Source organism: Euprymna scolopes, chromosome 9 (assembly GCF_053919585.1).
Source record: "Euprymna scolopes isolate OS-2025 chromosome 9, ASM5391958v1, whole genome shotgun sequence".
NCBI lineage: Eukaryota > Metazoa > Mollusca > Cephalopoda > Sepiida > Sepiolidae > Euprymna > Euprymna scolopes.
Window position 1 is genome coordinate 139,563,960 of NC_136490.1, and position 23,281 is coordinate 139,587,240.

The window sequence follows — 23,281 nt, forward strand, 5'->3', positions numbered from 1 at the left end:
ATGATTTTTAGAATATGACATCTTCGTTCTGTGATGAGTACATACATCATAAAGATTTTTCTGTATTTTTATTTTTTTTTTAATAAATGTAATTCCATATAAGCACTGATATTTTTGTTTTGTCACAGGTACGCACATCATACAAATTTTTCTGTATTTTTATTTTTTTTTTAATAAATGTAATTCCATATAAGCACTGATATTTTTGTTTTGTCACAGGTACGCACATCATACAAATTTTTCTTTATTTTTGTTTTTTAATATAGGGACAATTCTGGACAAGAACCAACTTATCGTATAAATAAAAAAAAAACACAGAAGGCTTGATATGACAGAAAATAATGCATATTTCATAGTGAGTGGAGGGATTGTTTCCGCTCACATATAATTGTTGAAATCTTTAGACAGGAACAGTGCTAATCCTTGTTCATTGAGAAATTTTCCAAGCATCTGGTTTTATAGTTTGGAGTTTTCGGATTGCATCTTTCTTCCAAAAGAACCAGGCAAATCCGATCAAAGTGCAGATGACAATTTCTACATAGTATCCATCCACGATGCTGAAACAACTGCCACCATTTTCTGTGCACATCTGCAAACAATTGATAAACAAAAATAAACATTTAATGATACATAAATTCAGCTAATTTATAACTGAAGTTTCTATTTACAAATAATCTAACATGAATTGTAACAAGGTTGTTCTCTTCACATTTAAAGTGGGCACTCTGCAGGCTCTGTTAAAGAAGCAAAACAGGTCTCAAATTTTTTTGTTGTTTTTTAATGAAAATTGCTCCAGACAAAGCATGAAGCCACTTAACATAAGGAAGTAAAAAAGAAAGAAAAAAAAATCCTACCTCAAGGTCAAAAACCGTCCAACACTAAATGTGAGATGGATACATTCTGACCCAGAAACAAAAGTAAGAGATAGTCACATCCTTTGAAAGTATTATTCCGTAAAATTTTAGAAAAACCCAAAAAAATTTTGTCAAATTTTAGAAAAACCAAAAAATAATTTCTATAAGATTTTAGAATCCCCCCCAATAAAAAATAAATTTTTTTGTAAAATTTTAGAAAAGCTAACCAATTCCCCACTAAATAAAAAAAATTTTAAAAATAAATTAAAAAATTACAATTTTTTTCTCATTCCCTTCTAAGTATTTCAGTGGCATCCAGCTCTACAAAAGAATAAAACCGTGTAATTCTGTTCTTTCTTTTCCTCATCAATTCTTCATCATATTCGGTTTAACATCTGTTTTACATGCTGGCACATATTGGACGGCTTTAAAAAATTAAATTCCAAACTAATCTATCTCTGGCCAGGTTTATCTTTATCTCTCATTCTCTCAAATCCATTTTATCACTTCCTCCCATGTTTTCCTTGACCTTCTCCTGTGAACTGAACCTACACCCAGAATAATAGAGTACCAAGTGGCATATTTAGGGAAAACAAGTTATGTATACCACTATGTTCCCAAAACTCTTCTACACGGAGCAGGAGTTCAGAATGCATTTGACAACACAGTCAAAATCAAATGTTTATGAAGGTGACGTTCGTCTCTACGTCCCACTACAAAGACAAACAGGCTGATGTGGAGGTTCTGCTCAACTTTGTATTCCCTACACATTTCTCTTATCTCCATTGAGTTCTAGATGAACAAAAAGCTCTTTAAGATATGAAAGAAAACACAACCTGACAGGCAACTGCGGCTGTTACTGAAAAATCTGATGACACTGATGATCCGAGTGATTACAACGCATTCATAGATTTTGTCGATATGAACATGAGTACAGAATGACTAAGAAGCAATGTAAGTTCAGTTGTCTTGTTTTTTTAACTTTGCATTGTCATCGTTCTAATAATAATCATCATTACATCACAATACTTTGCATTGTCATCATTCTAATAATAATCATCATTACATCACAACTATCATCATTGCTGAAATGAACATGATACGATGTCATAGCTAAGGTGTTACAATTCATTTAAAAACAAACCCAAAACATAGGTTACAAAGTCAAAAAACTTTGAACCTGTTTTCTAAAAGTGGCACTCAGTTCTGTATGATTCGGGGGGGGGGGGGCTCATCTCAACGTATCTGCATTTACTAACCCAAGAACTTTCATCCATTTTGTCAATATGGCTACACCATCAAAGACATGTCACGGTTCATAAAAAACATTACAAGAAATGATTGCAATTTGTAGAAACAAGACCAGAGACAACGGTTGCATGTTCAAGTGTATATCTTCAGCTATCATACAAAGCAATGTCACATTTACAGAGTGGAACAAGAAAACAACACTACAGCTTTATTTTAAAACTTTTACTGAAAAAAATCAATTCAAGTAACTTGATTATGTAATAGAGCTGACATCTATTCAATGTAGCTGTCTTTAGCCTCAATCACCATCTCGGTACAGGTCTGGAACTAGGAGCATATCTTTTCCACAAGCACTAGCAGGAGCTCAGCAAATACTTAACAAATGGCAGCAATCAGGCTGACTTTGGTGTTGTGATCATGTTGATGATGTTCTTGACGTGTGACAAAACAAATTAGTCCAGCGGGTTCAGGTCGCGGGAGGATGGGGAGTCAGTGAGAGAAGGGAACAAAGACGTAGCACTCCTTCTGAAACCAAGCCTGTACCTCTTTGGACTTGTGGGCTGACATGAATTCCTGCTGCCATACCCAGGGTCTGCCAGCATCTATTTGATTGCACCAAGGGTACACCACACTTTTCAGCACATCCAGGTGCACTTTGGTTTTGACTTTCAAGCCAACTTCGAAAATGCGAGGTTGCATGATGCGGCCCTCACTTGAAACCATACTAAAGACCATAACCATAGCCAGAAACTTTGTTTCCATCAACCTAGCCATGTCCTTGTTATTTATGGTAATCCAGTGATGCATTTTAAGCATGCCGGCAATAGTCCTGTTTTATAAATTGGATTGGTAGAGAGCACGAGTTGTACAGCGGCGCATCTCCGATCTTTGTCATTGAACATTGTGTCACTTTCATACTTGATAAAAAGGCTCCTATCGCTTTTAGGATTTGTAGTAGATGGTCTGCAACCAAAAAAAAAAAAAAAAAAAAGAAAACCAGTTTCATCAAATGAAAATGGAATCAGGTCGTCTTTTCTAAGGCGACAATTTTATCTTTCCACCCTCTAGTATCTTTAGCTATCATCTAAAGCAATATCCCATCTACTGTAATGTCATCCTGCAACATCTACATCTTGATGTAAAAACCAAAACAACTTTGCTCTTATACAATAGGGACTTTTTTTTAATAGAAATCGCTCCAGATGATGTAAGGAGCTAAAAAGTCCTACTTCAAGATCAAAAACCAGTGTGAGATGGATAGATTCTGACCCAAAAAACAACAATTCTTCCCTTTTTGTCAGAAACATAATGGAATGTGAGGACTAAAGGACAAAATAAGAGAAACATGAGTCTGCTGAAAAATTAGTTTAGATGAGTAAATTTTTCTTCAATCAAAGAAAGCAGAAATAATTATGTGAACAGCGTTCACGCTTGACATCCATAAAAGAGAATTTGTCATTTATTTTATTTATGACATAAAAATTAAAAGAAAGAATAGAAATTTTACTTAGGAATTTATGGATTTTAATAGGAGTACACAGATATTGATTCAAGCAAAAAAAAAATATTATCAATAGTTAAGAAGTAGTCCGCAAATAAAATAAATATACAACTTACTTATTTCAAAAGGGTACCAATAATAAAAATAATATACCATTCGGTACCAACCCGATAATGGAAGACTAGATAAGAACGAAAAAACTTGCATATATAAGACCAAAAAATCTAACCTTGATCACCCTTTGGGGCACAGTTGATAGAAACGTTGAATCTCCACGGTTCCAGGTGAGTGTTGTCTGATGATAGCGGTTTCAATCCTACCCAAAGCCAACCAGAGGCTTAGTTGGCCAAAAACGTGGTGAGACGACAATAACTACAGAAGCCAATAATTACTGTGGATACAGTTAAGAGACTCAACATTCCTATCTGGTCGCGGTTAACCACCTGACGAAGACCAGAGGAATAGTTGGCCGAAGCGTCGTGAAACAACAACTAGTAGACGAGGCTAATAGTTCGCAAATAAAATAAATATATTACACATCTCAAAATGATAATAAAAACTAGCAGAACCCGTGGAAATTCCATGGTAGTTGAAAATTTTTTTGTAACACAAATAAAATGAATCAAAAATAAAACAACTTAATGATAAATTTAAAACAATTTCTTTTTGTAAATTCTTTAACCTTTTAAAGCGAAAAAAAAGTATTAAAAAAGTTTACATTTTTTTTTCTAGATAATTTTTAATATGAATTACAAAGGAACAGATGTCAATTCACTTGCATTTTTTAAAAAGGAAACTATAATAAAAAAAAGTATTAAAAAAGTTTACATTTTTTTTTCTAGATAATTTTTAATATGAATTACAAAGGAACAGATGTCAATTCACTTGCATTTTTTAAAAAGGAAACTATAATAAAAAAAAAAGTATTAAAAAAGTTTACATTTTTTTTCTAGATAATTTTTAATATGAATTACAAAGGAACAGATGTCAATTCACTTGCATTTTTTAAAAAGGAAACTATAATAAAAAAAAAAGTATTAAAAAAGTTTACATTTTTTTTCTAGATAATTTTTAATATGAATTACAAAGGAACAGATGTCAATTCACTTGCATTTTTTAAAAAGGAAACTATAATAAAAAAAAAAGTATTAAAAAAGTTTACATTTTTTTTTCTAGATAATTTTTAATATGAATTACAAAGGAACAGATGTCAATTCACTTGCATTTTTTAAAAAGGAAACTATAATAAAAAAAAAAGTATTAAAAAGTTTACATTTTTTTTCTAGATAATTTTTAATATGAATTACAAAGGAACAGATGTCAATTCACTTGCATTTTTTAAAAAGGAAACTATAATAAAAAAAAAAGTATTAAAAAAGTTTACATTTTTTTTTCTAGATAATTTTTAATATGAATTACAAAGGAACAGATGTCAATTCACTTGCATTTTTTAAAAAGGAAACTATAATAAAAAAAAAAGTATTAAAAAAGTTTACATTTTTTTTTCTAGATAATTTTTAATATGAATTACAAAGGAACAGATGTCAATTCACTTGCATTTTTTAAAAAGGAAACTATAATAAAAAAAAGTATTAAAAAAGTTTACATTTTTTTTTCTAGATAATTTTTAATATGAATTACAAAGGAACAGATGTCAATTCACTTGCAATTTTTAAAAAGGAAACTATAATAAAAAAAAAAGTATTAAAAAGTTTACATTTTTTTTCTAGATAATTTTTAATATGAATTACAAAGGAACAGATGTCAATTCACTTGCATTTTTTAAAAAGGAAACTATAATAAAAAAAAAAGTATTAAAAAAGTTTACATTTTTTTTTCTAGATAATTTTTAATATGAATTACAAAGGAACAGATGTCAATTCACTTGCATTTTTTAAAAAGGAAACTATAATAAAAAAAAAAGTATTAAAAAAGTTTACATTTTTTTTTCTAGATAATTTTTAATATGAATTACAAAGGAACAGATGTCAATTCACTTGCATTTTTTAAAAAGGAAACTATAATAAAAAAAAAAGTATTAAAAAAGTTTACATTTTTTTTTCTAGATAATTTTTAATATGAATTACAAAGGAACAGATGTCAATTCACTTGCATTTTTTAAAAAGGAAACTATAATAAAAAAAAAAGTATTAAAAAAGTTTACATTTTTTTTTCTAGATAATTTTTAATATGAATTATAAAGGAACAGATGTCAATTCACTTGCATTTTTTAAAAAGGAAACTATAATAAAAAAAAAAGTATTAAAAAAGTTTACATTTTTTTTTCTAGATAATTTTTAATATGAATTATAAAGGAACAGATGTCAATTCACTTGCATTTTTTAAAAAGGAAACTATAATAATAATAAAAAAGACTTACAGTCTCCTCTCAACATGACCTTTTTTGTAATTATAAAATAGTAGTAATTTTTTTGTAATTATAAAATAGTAGTTAATTTGAAACCATAAACAGACAGCCATGTTTTGGGTTTTTTTTTTGTTTTTTTTTTAACTTTTAGAGAGAAAATTGTTTTAATGATTTTAACTGATAAAGAGCAACTATAAAGAAGGTAATTCGTTTTTCACTAATTAATGTTTGTGACAGTGGTTTTTTTTCAACACCGAACATACAAGTAAATTAATATTTAGATAGTTAGGAAGAAGTTTGGATACATAGTTTGTTTGTTTTTTTTAACAATATTTAAGCTTCATTCTTTTCCATTCTACACTAGACAATATGCAACTTCCAGGGAACCTAACTTTCGAAAAATAAAGAAAGTGATATAATAAAAATAAAGAAAGTGATATAATAAAAACAGCCAAAGAGATGGAGGCAAAAAGATTATCGAAATAAATTTTATTAATTTCTTGCAATGTAGAATTCAAATGGAATAAATGAAAATATGTCTTGGGTGCAGCTGAGATAAATAGGTCCTGCAGAGGAGCCTCGTTCTGAAAAATCTGAAGAGTTAAGTCACATGACATGTGACACTGGTGCTTCTACAATTATTGACCCTTTGAATAATGGATATAGAAAGCATGAGCCAATTTTGGAAAAGTTATGAAGAAGCGAATGCGTTTCTAAGAGAAAAAAATATTTTACAAGCAGAATTTTGTCTTTCTTTAATTCTTTGAATTGTTTTTTTTTGTTTTGTTTTTTTTAAATTTTTTTTTTAACTTTTAGCTTAATTTGCTTTTATATTTCACCATTTCGTTTTTTTTGTAATAAATGCTTCTCTACATTAAAAACTGACCTTGTGTCTAACTCTGCCCTCATGAGGAGACAAGTAAATAGGAAGTAATATGGTGGCTAAAAAACGTTTTTCAATCCCAATAAAAGCATTACAATACATTTAAACTCTGAAGAATTTCTGCCATGCGCCTTTGTTGTTCTAAGTTAACTAACCACTACTTGTATTTCAAACTTTAAAAAAAAAAAAGAAAATACTTTAAAATAGTAAAAACACTAAAGCTTTTTTCGCTTGTTGTCTTTTTGGAGGGAGGGAGGGGGTTGAGGCCCCCATCCCAAAGAACCAGCTATGTAAATACTTTATAAATACTTATTGAAAAATATTGCAAAAAAATTTTCTTTTACAATCAATTTTTCTTTAAAATAAAGAAATTAGTTTCTAAAATATTTTGTTTATATATGTTTATATTTTTTTAAGTAAAATTAAGAAATTAATTTTAAAAATATTATTTATATCCATCTTCATTCAAAAGGGTTACTTTTCGGTAGCTTCACCAGTTGTTAACTTATATTTTCCGAATGCAGAACGCGGCTTGCCTGCAGGACCTACTTATCTCAGCTGCACCATATTTTGTGTAAGACCTAAAAAAAATATTTATAGTTTCTGAGATCATTAAAAGCCAATTTTGCCTCCAAAAAGTAATTATTTGTTTATAGCATATTTTAATATTGTATATGAACATTTTGAATTTTGAATCACTTTGTAATATTCAACCTAATCAAATGTGAGAATTTTGTAATATTCAACCTAGTCAAATGTGAGAATTTTGTAATATTCAACCTAATCAAATGTGAGAAGTTTGTAATATTCAACCTAATCAAATGTGAGGATTTTGTAATATTCAACCTAATCAAATGTGAGAAGTTTGTAATATTCAACCTAATCAAATGTGAGAATTTTATAATATTCAACCTAATCAAATGTGAGAATTTCGTAATATTCAACCTAATCAAATGTGAGAATTTTATAATATTCAACCTAATCAAATGTGAGAATTTCGTAATATTCAACCTAATCAAATGTGAGAATTTCGTAATATTCAACCTAATTAAATGTGAGAATTTCGTAATATTCAACCTAGTCAAATGTGAGAATTTTGTAATATTCAACCTAATCAAATATGAGAATTTTATAATATTCAACCTAATCAAATGTGAGAATTTCGTAATATTCAACCTGTGAGAATTTTGTAATATTCAACCTAATCAAATGTGAGAATTATGTAATATTCAACCTAATTAAATGTGAGAATTTTGTAATATTCAACCTAATCAAATGTGAGAATTTCGTAATATTCAACCTAATCAAATGTGAGAATTTTGTAATATTCAACCTAATCAAATGTGAGAATTTCGTAATATTCAACCTAATCAAATGTGAGAATTTCGTAATATTCAACCTAATCAAATGTGAGAATTTCGTAATATTCAACCTAGTCAAATGTGAGAATTTTGTAATATTCAACCTAATCAAATGTGAGAATTTTATAATATTCAACCTAATCAAATGTGAGAATTTCGTAATATTCAACCTGTGAGCATTTTGTAATATTCAACCTAATTAAATGTGAGAATTATGTAATATTCAACCTAATTAAATGTGAGAATTTTGTAATATTCAACCTAATCAAATGTGAGAATTTCATAATATTCAACCTAATCAAATGTGAGAATTTTGTAATATTCAACCTAATCAAATGTGAGAATTTCGTAATATTCAACCTAATCAAATGTGAGAATTTCGTAATATTCAACCTAATCAAATGTGAGAATTTCGTAATATTCAACCTAATTAAATGTGAGAATTTCGTAATATTCAACCTAATCAAATGTGAGAATTTTATAATATTCAACCTAATCAAATGTGAGAATTTCGTAATATTCAACCTGTGAGAATTTTGTAATATTCAACCTAATCAAATGTGAGAATTTCGTAATATTCAACCTAATCAAATGTGAGAATTTCGTAATATTCAACCTAATCAAATGTGAGAATTTCGTAATATTCAACCTAATTAAATGTGAGAATTTCGTAATATTCAACCTAATCAAATGTGAGAATTTTATAATATTCAACCTAATCAAATGTGAGAATTTCGTAATATTCAACCTGTGAGAATTTTGTAATATTCAACCTAATCAAATGTGAGAATTTTGTAATATTCAACCTAATCAAATGTGAGAATTTCGCAATATTCAACCTAATTAAATGTGAGAATTTCGTAATATTCAACCTAATCAAATGTGAGAATTTTATAATATTCAACCTAATCAAATGTGAGAATTTTGTAATATTCAACCTAATCAAATGTGAGAATTTCGTAATATTCAACCTAATCAAATGTGAGAATTTCGTAATATTCAACCTAATCAAATGTGAGAATTTCATAATATTCAACCTAATCAAATGTGAGAATTTTATAATATTCAACCTAATCAAATGTGAGAATTTTATAATATTCAACCTAATCAAATGTGAGAATTTCGTAATATTCAACTTGTGAGAATTTTGTAATATTCAACCTAATCAAATGTGAGAATTTTGTAATATTCAACCTAATCAAATGTGAGAATTTCGCAATATTCAACCTAATTAAATGTGAGAATTTCGTAATATTCAACCTAATCAAATGTGAGAATTTTATAATATTCAACCTAATCAAATGTGAGAATTTCGTAATATTCAACCTAATCAAATGTGAGAATTTCGTAATATTCAACCTAATCAAATGTGAGAATTTCGTAATATTCAACCTAATCAAATGTGAGAATTTCGTAATATTCAACCTAATCAAATGTGAGAATTTCGTAATATTCAACCTAATCAAATGTGAGAATTTCGTAATATTCAACCTAATAAAATGTGAGAATTTCGTAATATTCAACCTAATCAAATGTGAGAATTTCGTAATATTCAACCTAGTCAAATGTGAGAATTTTGTAATATTCAACCTAATCAAATATGAGAATTTTATAATATTCAACCTAATCAAATGTGAGAATTTCGTAATATTCAACCTGTGAGAATTTTGTAATATTCAACCTAATCAAATGTGAGAATTATGTAATATTCAACCTAATTAAATGTGAGAATTTTGTAATATTCAACCTAATCAAATGTGAGAATTTCGTAATATTCAACCTAATCAAATGTGAGAATTTCGTAATATTCAACCTAATCAAATGTGAGAATTTCATAATATTCAACCTGTGAGCATTTTGCAATATTCAACCTAATTAAATGTGAGAATTATGTAATATTCAACCTAATTAAATGTGAGAATTTTGTAATATTAAACCTAATCAAATGTGAGAATTTCGTAATATTCAACCTAATCAAATGTGAGAATTTTGTAATATTCAACCTAATCAAATGTGAGAATTTCGTAATATTCAACCTAATCAAATGTGAGAATTTTGTAATATTCAACCTAATCAAATGTGAGAATTTCGTAATATTCAACCTAATCAAATGTGAGAATTTCGTAATATTCAACCTAATCAAATGTGAGAATTTTGTAATATTCAACCTAATCAAATGTGAGAATTTTATAATATTCAACCTAATCAAATGTGAGAATTTTATAATATTCAACCTAATCAAATGTGAGAATTTCGTAATATTCAACCTGTGAGAATTTTGTAATATTCAACCTAATCAAATGTGAGAATTTCGTAATATTCAACCTAATCAAATGTGAGAATTTCGTAATATTCAACCTAATCAAATGTGAGAATTTCATAATATTCAACCTGTGAGCATTTTGTAATATTCAACCTAATTAAATGTGAGAATTTTATAATATTCAACCTAATCAAATGTGAGAATTTCGTAATATTCAACCTGTGAGAATTTTGTAATATTCAACCTAATCAAATGTGAGAATTTGTAATATTCAACCTAATCAAATGTGAGAATGTCGCAATATTCAACCTAATTAAATGTGAGAATTTCGTAATATTCAACCTAATCAAATGTGAGAATTTTATAATATTCAACCTAATCAAATGTGAGAATTTTGTAATATTCAACCTAATCAAATGTGAGAATTTCGTAATATTCAACCTAATCAAATGTGAGAATTTCGTAATATTCAACCTAATCAAATGTGAGAATTTTGTAATATTCAACCTAATCAAATGTGAGAATTTTATAATATTCAACCTAATCAAATGTGAGAATTTTATAATATTCAACCTAATCAAATGTGAGAATTTCGTAATATTCAACCTGTGAGAATTTTGTAATATTCAACCTAATCAAATGTGAGAATTTTGTAATATTCAACCTAATCAAATGTGAGAATTTCGCAATATTCAACCTAATTAAATGTGAGAATTTCGTAATATTCAACCTAATCAAATGTGAGAATTTTATAATATTCAACCTAATCAAATGTGAGAATTTCGTAATATTCAACCTAATCAAATGTGAGAATTTCGTAATATTCAACCTAATCAAATGTGAGAATTTCGTAATATTCAACCTAATCAAATGTGAGAATTTCGTAATATTCAACCTAATCAAATGTGAGAATTTCGTAATATTCAACCTAATCAAATGTGAGAATTTCGTAATATTCAACCTAATCAAATGTGAGAATTTTGTAATATTCAACCTAATCAAATGTGAGAATTTCGTAATATTCAACCTAATCAAATGTGAGAATTTCGTAATATTCAACCTAATCAAATGTGAGAATTTCGTAATATTTAACCTAATCAAATGTGAGAATTTTGTAATATTCAACCTAATCAAATTTTTACATTTCTTTATCATGTACACCAGAAAGATGCTGTAAAGAATAAATGTTATATCAGAGGGATCCTACGTCACTAGCAATTAAGTTAGCTAGTGTGAATTTTAGCAAGGGTCACTTTGAGTTCATGAGATAAGACACAAACAGAATTTTTCCTACTAAAGTTGAGGGAGAGAGACAAGCCGTAGACAAGACTGGAGTTGAATGATGATGGTGATGAATGTCACATTTCCAAGTTAAAGAAACTAAGATTTTCAGATCAGTCTCCCAATGGAAGCCATGCAAATGAGCCACAGACAATAATGTAGGAAACTTGTAATTTAAGCAAATGTTCGATGTCTGTCTGTGCATACCACTCATTTCGTTAAGTTAGAAAGGAAATACTTATTTAGTGATTTAGTCTCCTTTCTCCCGAGTTCATTTTCAGCAAATGGACTTGGAAGAAAACTCAGAAAACGCCTACTTGTGTCTTTCTTGCATGAAACGTTTTGTCTTAAATAGACAGGATTATCGACAGCCACGAGACAAAATGGTGACAGCAAGTTGAAGCAAAAAGCATGTAAAAGACCAGCACGTATAAACAATCACACATATGTATAAAGACTATTTGCCTTATTAATTACTCATCACTAAAAACATTACATAAAAAAAAAAAAGCTTAGTTTCTCTTTTTCTTGCTTATGACATGGATTGAGACAGATGCACATCTTAAGATTCGTGCAGTCATTTTTTTTTTTTTTGACAAGGGAATCACCACTTATCAAGATCTGTTTGGTGTGAATAAGAGTAAAAAGAAATGTGTTTCTGAATTTTGGCGATGAGAATTCATAATTTATTTGGATTATTCCATAAAGATTCCTGACTTAAAGAAAATTAGAGGTTACATCAGCCAAACATGAACATAACATCCAAGATGAAAACAGTTCAAATAATAAAAAACACACACACATATATATATATATATATATATATATATATATATATATACACACACACACACACACACACACACACACACACAGGGTGCAGAGAAAGTTCCTGATCGAATTTTCAAAATTTAAATTAAGATATTATTTATTTTCTAAATGTGTTTATTTTTGGTTCATTCTCTTTGCAGATACATATATTTTTATGTTTCTGCTCCAAATTTTCCTAAATTTATTTATGTTTTGTAGAAAGGAGTCAACGTGAGGCTATTATCCAACTATATTGTGCGGGAAAGACAAACCCAGATTGTCAAGCTCTTATAAACCCCAAAATTAACAGTTCAGAATGTGGTAAAGCGCTGCAAAGAACTTGGGACAACAGATGATCGACTCAGATGTGGACGATCCCAAACTGTTTGTACATCATCCAAAATTAAGATCATTAGGGAGTGAATGAGGAGTAACCCCAAGAGAAGCACGAGGGAAATGGGTAGTAGCTTGGAAATTAATGAAAAAAGCATTAGAACCATTGTTAAAAAAAATCTCAAGTTTTCCTTCTTGAAAACGACGAGCAGACAACAACTGATGACATTGCAGAAACAAAAAAGGTTGGAAAAAGTCAAGATTCTCTTGAATCAAATGAAAAATGGCACAGACGATGGTGAAATCATCTTTTCTGACGAGAAAATGTTTACTGTTGAGGCCAAATTCAACTTGCAAAATGACAGAATTTTGGCAAAGAGTGCGGATAGCATTTCCTATTTGGTGAAGTCTGTTTTCTGTTGCTAAAATCTGGCTTGGTAATGGTTTGGGCTGCCATCTCTGAGAGTTGGAGATCACCTTTCATTTTTGTTGAAGATGCAAAAATTAATGCAAACTCGTACATCGAGGATATTTTAACTCCTGCAAATGTTGAAATGAAGAAGCATTTCAAGGATAGGCCCTTCACATTTCAATAGGACGGTGCACCCTCTCACACTGGAAACAAAATGCAGGATTGGTGTGAGAGTCACTTTCCTGCTTTTTGGAGGAAGGAAGTGTGGCCTCCTTTATCACTAGACATAAACCCTCTGAACTTTTGTGTGTGGTTCATCTAAGAGAAGGAGAACTGTGCTACAGCCCATGATAATATGGAAGCTCTGAAGAAGTCCCTTAAACTAGAATGGGCCAAAATTCCCCAAGAAACCCTGTGCCACAGTAAAGAGCTTCAGAGGAAGACTTGAATGAATAATTGCAACTAAGGGCGGCCATATTGAAAAATAATTTCGTTGAAATGTTAAATGGGTTACTATGATATTCTGTGATGATTTTTATTTGATTTCATTTATTAGTTGTAAAATTAACGTTTTTACAAGATCAGTGACTTTCTCCGCACCCTGTATATACACTAGCAGGGAGACCCAACGTTGTCAGAAATTGAATGATGATCAAAAAATGTTTCACACTCTCGTGTCATCGAAATCGGCGAAATCACCCATTTTCCAATTAAATCGATTGCCTGTTCCAGTTGGGGATCCATCGTGATGCACTGGGAGGAAGCTTCACATACCTCCCCACAGTGACTTCGTCCACAATACATTGTAGTCTAGAGAACCTACTGTTGATTTTATAGAAGTATTTTATATGTAATGGCTTGAATTAAAGTTTAAAATGCAAAAGTCAAGTATCATGCTTCAATTGTGCCCTAGACAGAGACATTCATTTTGAACGCACCCTTGTCATATCAAAGAACCTGCCGTTGATTTTATATGCCTGGCCTTACTAGTTGTATGGTGATAATGGCTTGAAATTAAGTTTAAAATTTCAAAGTTAAGTATTACTTTGAAATTGTGCTTTAAACAGAAACGTTTATTTCGAATGCATCTGTCATATCAAAGAACCTAATGTTGATTTTATATGTCGGGTCTTTTGGCTTGTGTGATAATAAAACTTCTCTAATGCACTTGTGATGTTAGGCTGTGTAAGGTGTTAACTTTGGTCAAAATCGCCTGTTATTTCTTTTATCAGATTATTTCGATTATCGATACTTATCAAAGACATTCCAATGCAAACCCTATCTAAGAACACTGTCTGATACATAAAGTACCTTCATGTGAAATTTCATAACAATCCGCTCAGCCGTTTTCAAGTCCATATGGAATGAAAGACAAAGTTCATTTTATATAATAGAGTAAAAATAGATATATTAATGTTTATTTTGTCATGCCGTCTAGCGTACAATTATCTGCACAGTGTTCTTATTTACAATACTTCCCCACGGGACAGAGTTAGACACCAGGGTCGTTTTTTAACGTGGAGAAAAGGAACAAAAATAAAAATTGTCTCAGTCGTGAAAGATTTCTCTTCCACTGAGAGAGAACAAGAAATTGAAGTGTAGCATCTGAAGAACAGTGATCCGCAAAAATAAATTGATGTAAGGGAGATAACACGGGTCCAAAATACGAGTGTAATTCTTAGTAACTGGAGAGTTACTTCCCTTTGACCGTCTTCTGCCGTACGTCGAAGGGACAAAAATGATACGAATGATACGAGTACATTTCAATCAAGTATTTGTAAAACAGGCACAGGGATGCAACATTGCGGTCATGGGACAGAGATTGGAGCTTGGTTGATAGTGCAGGACTTATTAGATTCTAGACTCTTTTTAGGAACCTGTCGAAGACTAGTGGTAGATGCACCAGCCCAGATGTGGCAACAAGACACTATCTATGGGTGAATAACAGCTTTGTAAAGATACGGGATACTGTCAGGTAATTTCTCAGTAATTTCCTAGCACGATAGAGAGAACCCACCTTCTTTGCAGCAGTCTTGGCAATGTGCTCACTGTATTTATTTGAATTCATGTTGCCTGTAAATGTTAAGCCGAGAAGTTTAAAAGATGGCCTCTCAGGTAGGGTGTTATTAGTTATGGCTATTGGTGATTGAGAAAATTTCTTGTTATTAAAAGCAAGAAACTTTGTCAGATGCCAGTCTACAATGCATATATTGTCGTCGAGAGCTTATGGCCTACAAACTACAAACTCTATACTTTTTAATTTGGAACAAAATTTCTAAGTTACTTGACCCATTCTCAGAAATATCCGATCAATTCATTCTATTGCTCATTATCAAGAGATGTTATACTATTACACATTACGGACCCTATGTTAATGACGATCAAATCAGCTAGTGTAAATTTTGGCAACGGTCACACTTAGTGGATGCCAGAATAATCTTAATCTGCAAACAGAATCATTCCTAGAGACAAAAACTTAATGTATTAAGTTGTTTCTGAGGAATACAGACTACAGAGGTGCTGCATGTTTCATACTATGGCGACATGCACATCCACAATTAGAAACAGGATCCTTTAAACGCAAATTAGTCGAGCAGAAAAAAAATTGTCAATTACCTGTACTTCTGCACTATTAGCACAAGAACTGATACCAGTTGTACAACCCTTAAATGTGAGACTATCAACAATCCAAAGTGACACGGTTGCTGGCCAATTTCCTCCTGAAAGACAAAAAAAAGACGCTGTAAAACAATGTACACCATACTAATTTAGCTATAAATAAATGGGTTCTTGTTCAGAAATCAACTTAATTAAAAAACTAAAATACAGTAAAATCTTTATGGTGTGCATACCAGTCACAGAACGAAAATGTCATATGCCAAACATCATATAAATTTATCAAGTAGTTTATGTTTGTTTTAACTGATAAAATCAAATTTTATGAGGAATCAAGACATTGTGTTTTGATTCACTATGCTTAATAAGACAACTCAATTTAAACTATCAAGATTTTAAAATTAGCTCTGTAATGTCTACAGTATACCATGAATCTATAATTCTATAAAACTTGTAAAACAAGGATTTTATATATTAGGTTGAGAAGAAAGTTCTTGCGGAATTTTGAATTCAAATGATGTATTTTCAAATAATTTTTTTGTTATAATACCTTCACTTTATATATTATTTTAAAATCATTTAAATTACAATCGTTTTAAAACAATTATGTCTTCTTTTCAGAATGTTGGATACAAAATGGAAAAAAGCAAATGTGCACAATTTTCTTATTTCAATTTAAGCTAGGCTGAAAAGCTGCTGCACCAGCTCACAATATCAGGAACCACTACTGAATGCACAGCTCAATGGTGGTTTAAGAAATTTTGTGGCGGCATTGAGAGTCTTGAAGATAAGCATAGTGCTGGAGCATCGGATATTAACAATGATCAATTAAAAACCTTAGCCGAAGCCAATCCATGCACAATTATTCAAGAACTTGCTTCTAAATTAGACATAACATATATGGTTTCCAACCACTTGAGGGAGATTGGAAAGACAAAAACACTTGATAAATGGTTGCTTCACGAATTGAACGACAACCAAAAGAAATACAATTATGAAGTATCATCTTCCTTTCTTTTATGCAACAAGAATGACTGTTTCTCGACTGGATTGTAACTTGCAATCAAAAAGTGGGTTCTTTATGACAACTGGTGTTGCTCAGCTCAATGGTTAAATGCCGACGAAGCTCCACGACACTTTCCGAAGCCAGAATCGACCCAAAAGAAGGTCATACTGACTGTTTGGTGGTCTTTAACCAGTCTCATCCAATATAGTTTTTGGAATGCAGGACTATTACAGTTGATAAGTACTGTCAACAAATGAATGAAATGCATCAGAAACTTCAACAACACCCAGCATTAGTCAACAGAAAAGGCTCAATTCTCCTCTACAACAATCCCGTGTCAAAATGGAAAGATTAAAAAAAAAAAAAAAAATGTAGTCGATAATAATTTTTAAAAAATGTTTGAGAAAACTTAAAATGACTATTTTTTGCTTTTTTTATTTTGGAGAAATGAACCAGAGTTGCATTATAATAAAATGGAACTTTATGCAATATTATTAAAGAAAAGAAAAGAAAAATAACAGAAAATAATTTTAAAAATAATACTTATTGACGTGCCTCCCCATGAGGGCAGTTAGACAATGTTTTAAATGTGGAAAAACTAGTTCCACAAAGAGACACACAGGATTGGAAACATTGCCTCAATTGTAAAGGATTTCTACTTTTTACAAAGATTTTCTAGTGTTACATTGTTATTGTGTTACAAAATTCAAATTTTCAAGAAAAAGATCACATGTAAAATTTTATTTGCAAAAAAAAAAAAGTCCTGACTGTGGTTAAATTTGTTTTGTTTTCTATTTAAATAATAAATAAATAATCTTGGCTTATTTTTTTATTTTTTTAAATAATAAAAGAAATAACCTTGCTTAGTTTTTATTTTACAAAGATTAAAATAATTTTTTTAAAAAGTGGAACACTGGATTAAAAAAAAGTTTCAGTCTTTAAGGATTTGCCAAAAACAATGTGACTATAAGTTGTTTTATTTTTTATTTTAATAACATTTTTTGTACTAACGGACTTAGATCACTAGTGTAAGAGAGAATATTTAATAAAAATTGGGAGTTTTCTTTAATAAATATCTTTTTAGGTATGGACTTAAAAAGATATTTGCTAAAAATAACTTCAAAACTTCTGAGTAAATTCGTTTTATTGTTTATTACAAGATTGTTTTACAATATTTTGCGCTGACAGACCCAGTCGATTGCCTGTGTCGAAGTTGCTTTAATCAGCAGCAGCAACAATTAGTCGTACATTGATTGTGCCTAATTTTTAGTCATACATTTTTAATAGAACTGCTGAAATGATTAAAAATGTGATTCTTGTCGAGAATTCCCTAATTAAAAATAAAAATACACGGTAAAATGATAAAATTGTTGCCCTAGAAAAGACAACATGATTCCATTTCGTTTGATGAAAACTGGTTTTCTTTGTTGCAGACCATCTACTAGATGGCGAGTTGTGTACAAATCCCAAGAGCAGTAGGCAACTTCTATCATGTCTGAAAGTGACACAATGTACAATGAGCAACATCAAATATGTGCCGCTGTAATTCATACTCTTTCCCGATCCAAGTTGTGACAACAGGACCATTGCCAGCACCCTCAAAATGCAAATCCAGATGGTTCGATGCTTGAGGACAGAGCTCAACGAAGTTTCTGGCCACAGTTATGGTCTTTGGTGTGGTTTCAAGTGAGGACTACATCATGCCATTTCATATCTTTGAAGTCGGCTTGAAAGTACCATAGTGTACCTGGACGTGCTGAAGAGTGTGGTGTGATCCCCTGGTGCAATTATGTGGTCACTTGCAGACCCTGGGTGTTACAGCAGGATTCGGCGTTGGCCCAAGTCCAATGAGACCCATTCGCTGAGTATTCACCAAGCTCCTGCTAGCGCTTGTGGAAAAGGCATGCTCCCAGTTCAGGACCCATATTCAGGTGGTGATTGAGGATGAAGATGGCTACATTGAATAGATGTCAGTTCTACTACATAATCAAGTTACCTGAATTGATTTTTCAATAAAAGTTTTAAAATAAAGCTGTAGTGTTGGTTTCTTTAAGGTGACAAATTTATCATTCCACCTATAAATAGCAATACTAGACAGCATAACGTTCAGTGCTGAACAAGGCACACACTGCTACTTAATTTGACACTCATAGTCTTTAAATCAGTAATAAGTACATTTCTCCTACCTCCATCAAAATAAAATTTGTAGAACTAGATTCACAATAAAATTTACTTAAAAAGTTTAATATTTTTGTTGTGATTTGTATTTTCGAAGAAATCGCTATTTAAATCCGACTATTAATGACAAAATATGACAGCATAGCATGCCCGCTGCCGGTAGATGACTTTTTGCAAATATGCGGTCGAGAGGTGTTCACATAAATACTCAAAGCAGAAGTTGTACTTGTCAACGTTTCTAGTTGTTTTAGCTAATCAGGGAAAAGAAGTGTACTTTGCTATGGCATTTGAACACAACATGTACATCTATACAGTCAAAAGTTAGAATACCTCAAAGTTGATGCTTTATAGTACAAAGATAATTAAAGATAGAAACTGTGTTCAAACGCTATTTAATAGCGAATATATTAATTTATTTTGTCCTTAAATTTGAAAAGAATTGGATAAAAACTTATGCACGAATCGATAGAAGTAGAACGCATATAAACATGAAAATTTGTTGTGTGCTTAGATGCGCACAAAAAATCTGTAAACAAGTGTTCGTCAACCAACTTACGAACATAAAGTATTCATTTTATTTTTGTTATTATTTAGAAAACATAAGTTTTAATTATGCAAAGGAAAAGAATATTTTTAAAAAATAAATTCTTCGAAAAAGAATGACCGACAATAGGCATGCTTTTAAATAAGTTAAAATACACAAATCACTTATCCAGGTAAGTAAAAGAATAACTTTTATTGGGTTTGTTTTACAATCCACAGAGGTATGAAAAAGTGGTCAAAAAACAGATATATAACAAATAAATGCTACCAAAGACAAGTAACTCCTCTACCTACCTCGATAAATTTTTGGTGTTGTAAACGTTTATTCTGTTCAAAAAACAAGTAGTGTCGAGCGTTACATGAGAACAAGAAAAAATGTCTGAGATGTCTCTTGAAGTCTCGATCATGACTTAAAAATAAAAAATTATAAAAAATAATGGTAGAAACTCACCCAATAATTGTCGCCGTCACTTGAAGCCATTAAAATGAAATTTAATTATCCTAAGTAGTTTAATATACTTAAAAACATAATTGTAATCTGTACAAAATTTCCTTTCATTTGATATGCTACAAGCCATATTTTGTTAATAATTTCTTTGAATCATGTTGTGGTGGTCATCTTGGATTTCCTGGTTGCCATCTTGGATTTTTCACAGTGTAATGATGACAAATGATAATTTCCATCAGAATAAGATTTCGCATGATAAAACCTTAACTCCCATTTTTTAATTGTTTTTTTCTACTTAAAACGATTAAAATGAAACTTAATTATGCTAATTAGGTTAATATACTTGAAAACATAATTCTGACCTGTACAAAATTTCCTTTAATTTGATATGCTACAAGCCATATTTTGTTAATTTCTTTGAATCATGTCATGGTGGTTATTTTGGATTTCCTGGTCGCCATTTTGGATTTCCTGATCACCATCTTGGATTTTTCATGATGTTATAATGACAAATGATAATGTCCATCAGAATAATACTTGCTATGATAATAAAGCCTTACTTACCATTTTTCTTAGCTGTTTTTATGAGATTTCTACTTAAAGCTGTTAAAATGAAACTTGAATATGCTAATTAGTATGCTAATTGTCCATAAGTTATCAAGTGACATAGTCGTAAATAACGCCAACTGAGTTATCATAGTATTATGATATATTCAAAATTTCATCATAATATCTTAAAAAGATCTGAATTTACAGCTTTTTAAAGATGGGTTAGTCTGTAAATTGTGCAAATTTCCTACTATTTTCAATCACAAGCTTATATGCATTTGAATAGGACTGACTTTAGGCAAAATGTCCAGTGAACCACACATTTTTTGATACTTTGAATGGTCATAACTCCAGTTCTAATGGGCCAATTTTTAAAAAACTAAAGATATTATTTCTTTGTTTATTATGCTCTTTTCAATAATGTTTGATTTGAGTAAATTCGATCTAAAGAAAAAAATTGTGGTATTGCTACTCGAAAGAAAAATCTGTATCTTATACAGGATAGAACTGTCATATTTCAAAAATCACATAAATTGATCAAGTAGTTTTATTTTTATACAGAAAAGTCAATTTAAACAATTAATGAGAATGCATAAGCATTACGATATAAATCTAGTAATTATGAATTACTGCTATCTCCCTTTCACTTTTAGATTTTTTTCAAAATGGCAAGTAAAACAGTCACTCCTCGAATACTCATAAAATGTGGTTGTCTTAATCAAAAATAAAACCACTTGATCAATTTATGTGATTTTTGGAGTATATTTTTTGTTTTGTCATGAGTTTGTAAATCAGATTTTTCTTTATTTTTGTTTTTTAATATAGAGGAAATTCTGGACAAGAACCAAAAATGTTTCTTTGGTGTTTGTTTTTTTGTTTTTTTTTTTAATTATTTTTAAATTTTGTAAAAAAAAAAAAAAAAAAAAAAAAAAAAGATATGGGTTGGGGTTTATCTCCCTTGGAGCTGAATACAAGCTGAATTATTTCCATTTTAACATTTTGCTAGATTTGTTTATATTTTGAAATGTTGTTGGAGTCATTATTTCACATGTATGACTTAACTTGTTCAACATTAAATGTTTTTATTTTTATAACTTGTTTTAAAAGTGCAGAGCAGCACTTTTGGGGGATGTTTCAGGCTTGTCAAATATGGTGTAAGGCTAAACCCATTCCTTTTACAGACCAGTATATAACTAGGGTGCTCTGAATTTAAACTTGGTCCCTTTCTCCATTTTTTGGATTAGATTGGGTGTGATTTTTACCAAACAAGAAATTAATACAGGGTTATCATCACCCTAAAGCAAACAACACTACAGCTTTATTTTAAAACTTTTATTGCAAAAATCAATTCAGGTAACTTGATTATGGAGTAGAGCTGACATCTATTAAATGTAGCCGCCTTCAGCCTCAATCATCATTTTTTGGGTCCAGAACTGGGAGCATGCCTTTTCCACAAGCGCTAGCGAGAGCTTGGCAAATACTCAGTGGATGGAGATTACACTGGCTTTGGTGTTGTGGGAGGTCATGTTGGTTATATTCTCGACATATGACCAAACTAAGTAGTCCAGCAGGTTCAGATTAAGGAAGGAGGACAGGGACAGTGAGAGAAGGGTACAAAGTCATAACACTCCTTCTGAAGCCAAGCCTGGATCTCTTTGGACTTGTGGGCTAGCGCCAAGTCCTGTTGCTACACCCAAGCCGACTTCAAAGATGTAAGGTGGCATGATGTAGCCCTCATTTAAAACCATACCAAAGACCATAATCGTAGACTTTTCAATGTGTTCAGCTGTGCCTACAATCACTGAACCATCCGGATTTGCATTTTGAGGGTGCTAGTAATGGTTCTATTGTCATAACTTGGATCAGTAAAGAGCATGAGTTGTACAGCGGCGCATCTCCTATCCCGCTCGTTGAACTTGTCACTTTCAGACATGATAGAAGGCTACTATTGCTCTTGCGATTTGTACAGAACTGACCAACTAGTAGATGGTCTGCAACAAAAATGAAAACCGGTTTTCATCCAAATTTTATCATTCCACCCTGTATTAAAAAATTAGAATATTTGATAATCCATATTATCAAGATTAACAATGTGTGGGTAGAAAAAGTTTAATTCTCTGAGCATGTTGTGTGTTGCTAAAATTTAATGTTTTATGTTGGCTATGTACTTTGGTGAACTAATATATTTCATCTATATTATATTTTTCTTTGTGTCTGTCCATTCTATTTTTTTCTTAGAAACTACTATACTGATATGGCTGAAATTGTATGGACCTTTGCAATGATAAGGTGCAACAAATTCGGTGCATAGTTTTGAGATTAATAGAGATCAGTATTTCATGTAAAAATGAGCATAATTTTAATCATATTCTGTTAAATGTTTTGGACTCCTAATGGGGGGTATGACACCAATGATTTCGACGATCGTTTTTATAACCACAAGTTATAATAACCAACCAATGAAAAGCTTCCAAAGTTACTATAAAAATTGTTGAATTTTAGATTCAACCAGTTTGCCGTCATCTCCGTCACGAATCTGCATTTGATTCTTCATCGCCGTCTTTGTTACTGGGAATTACTTAACACTCAAGATCGAAACTGCACTGATTCTTCACCGCCATCTT

General features: G+C 30.7%; 1 protein-coding gene across 5 annotated transcripts in view; it reads right to left on the bottom strand.

Annotated features, from left to right (window-relative positions):
- Window positions 1-329: 329 nt before the first annotated feature.
- Window positions 330-23,281, bottom strand: part of LOC145284875 (acetyl-coenzyme A transporter 1-like) — a 91,978-nt gene continuing 69,026 nt past the window's right edge. For all 5 annotated transcript variants that reach the window (XM_080133897.1, XM_080133900.1, XM_080133901.1 and 2 more), the window contains exons 8-9: window positions 15,934-16,037; window positions 330-589 (exon numbers count right to left, since the gene is read on the bottom strand). In XM_080133897.1, coding sequence (XP_079990023.1) covers window positions 428-589; window positions 15,934-16,037 — 266 coding nt within the window. In that variant the 3' untranslated portion in view covers window positions 330-427. The remainder of the gene's footprint in view (window positions 590-15,933; window positions 16,038-23,281) is intronic.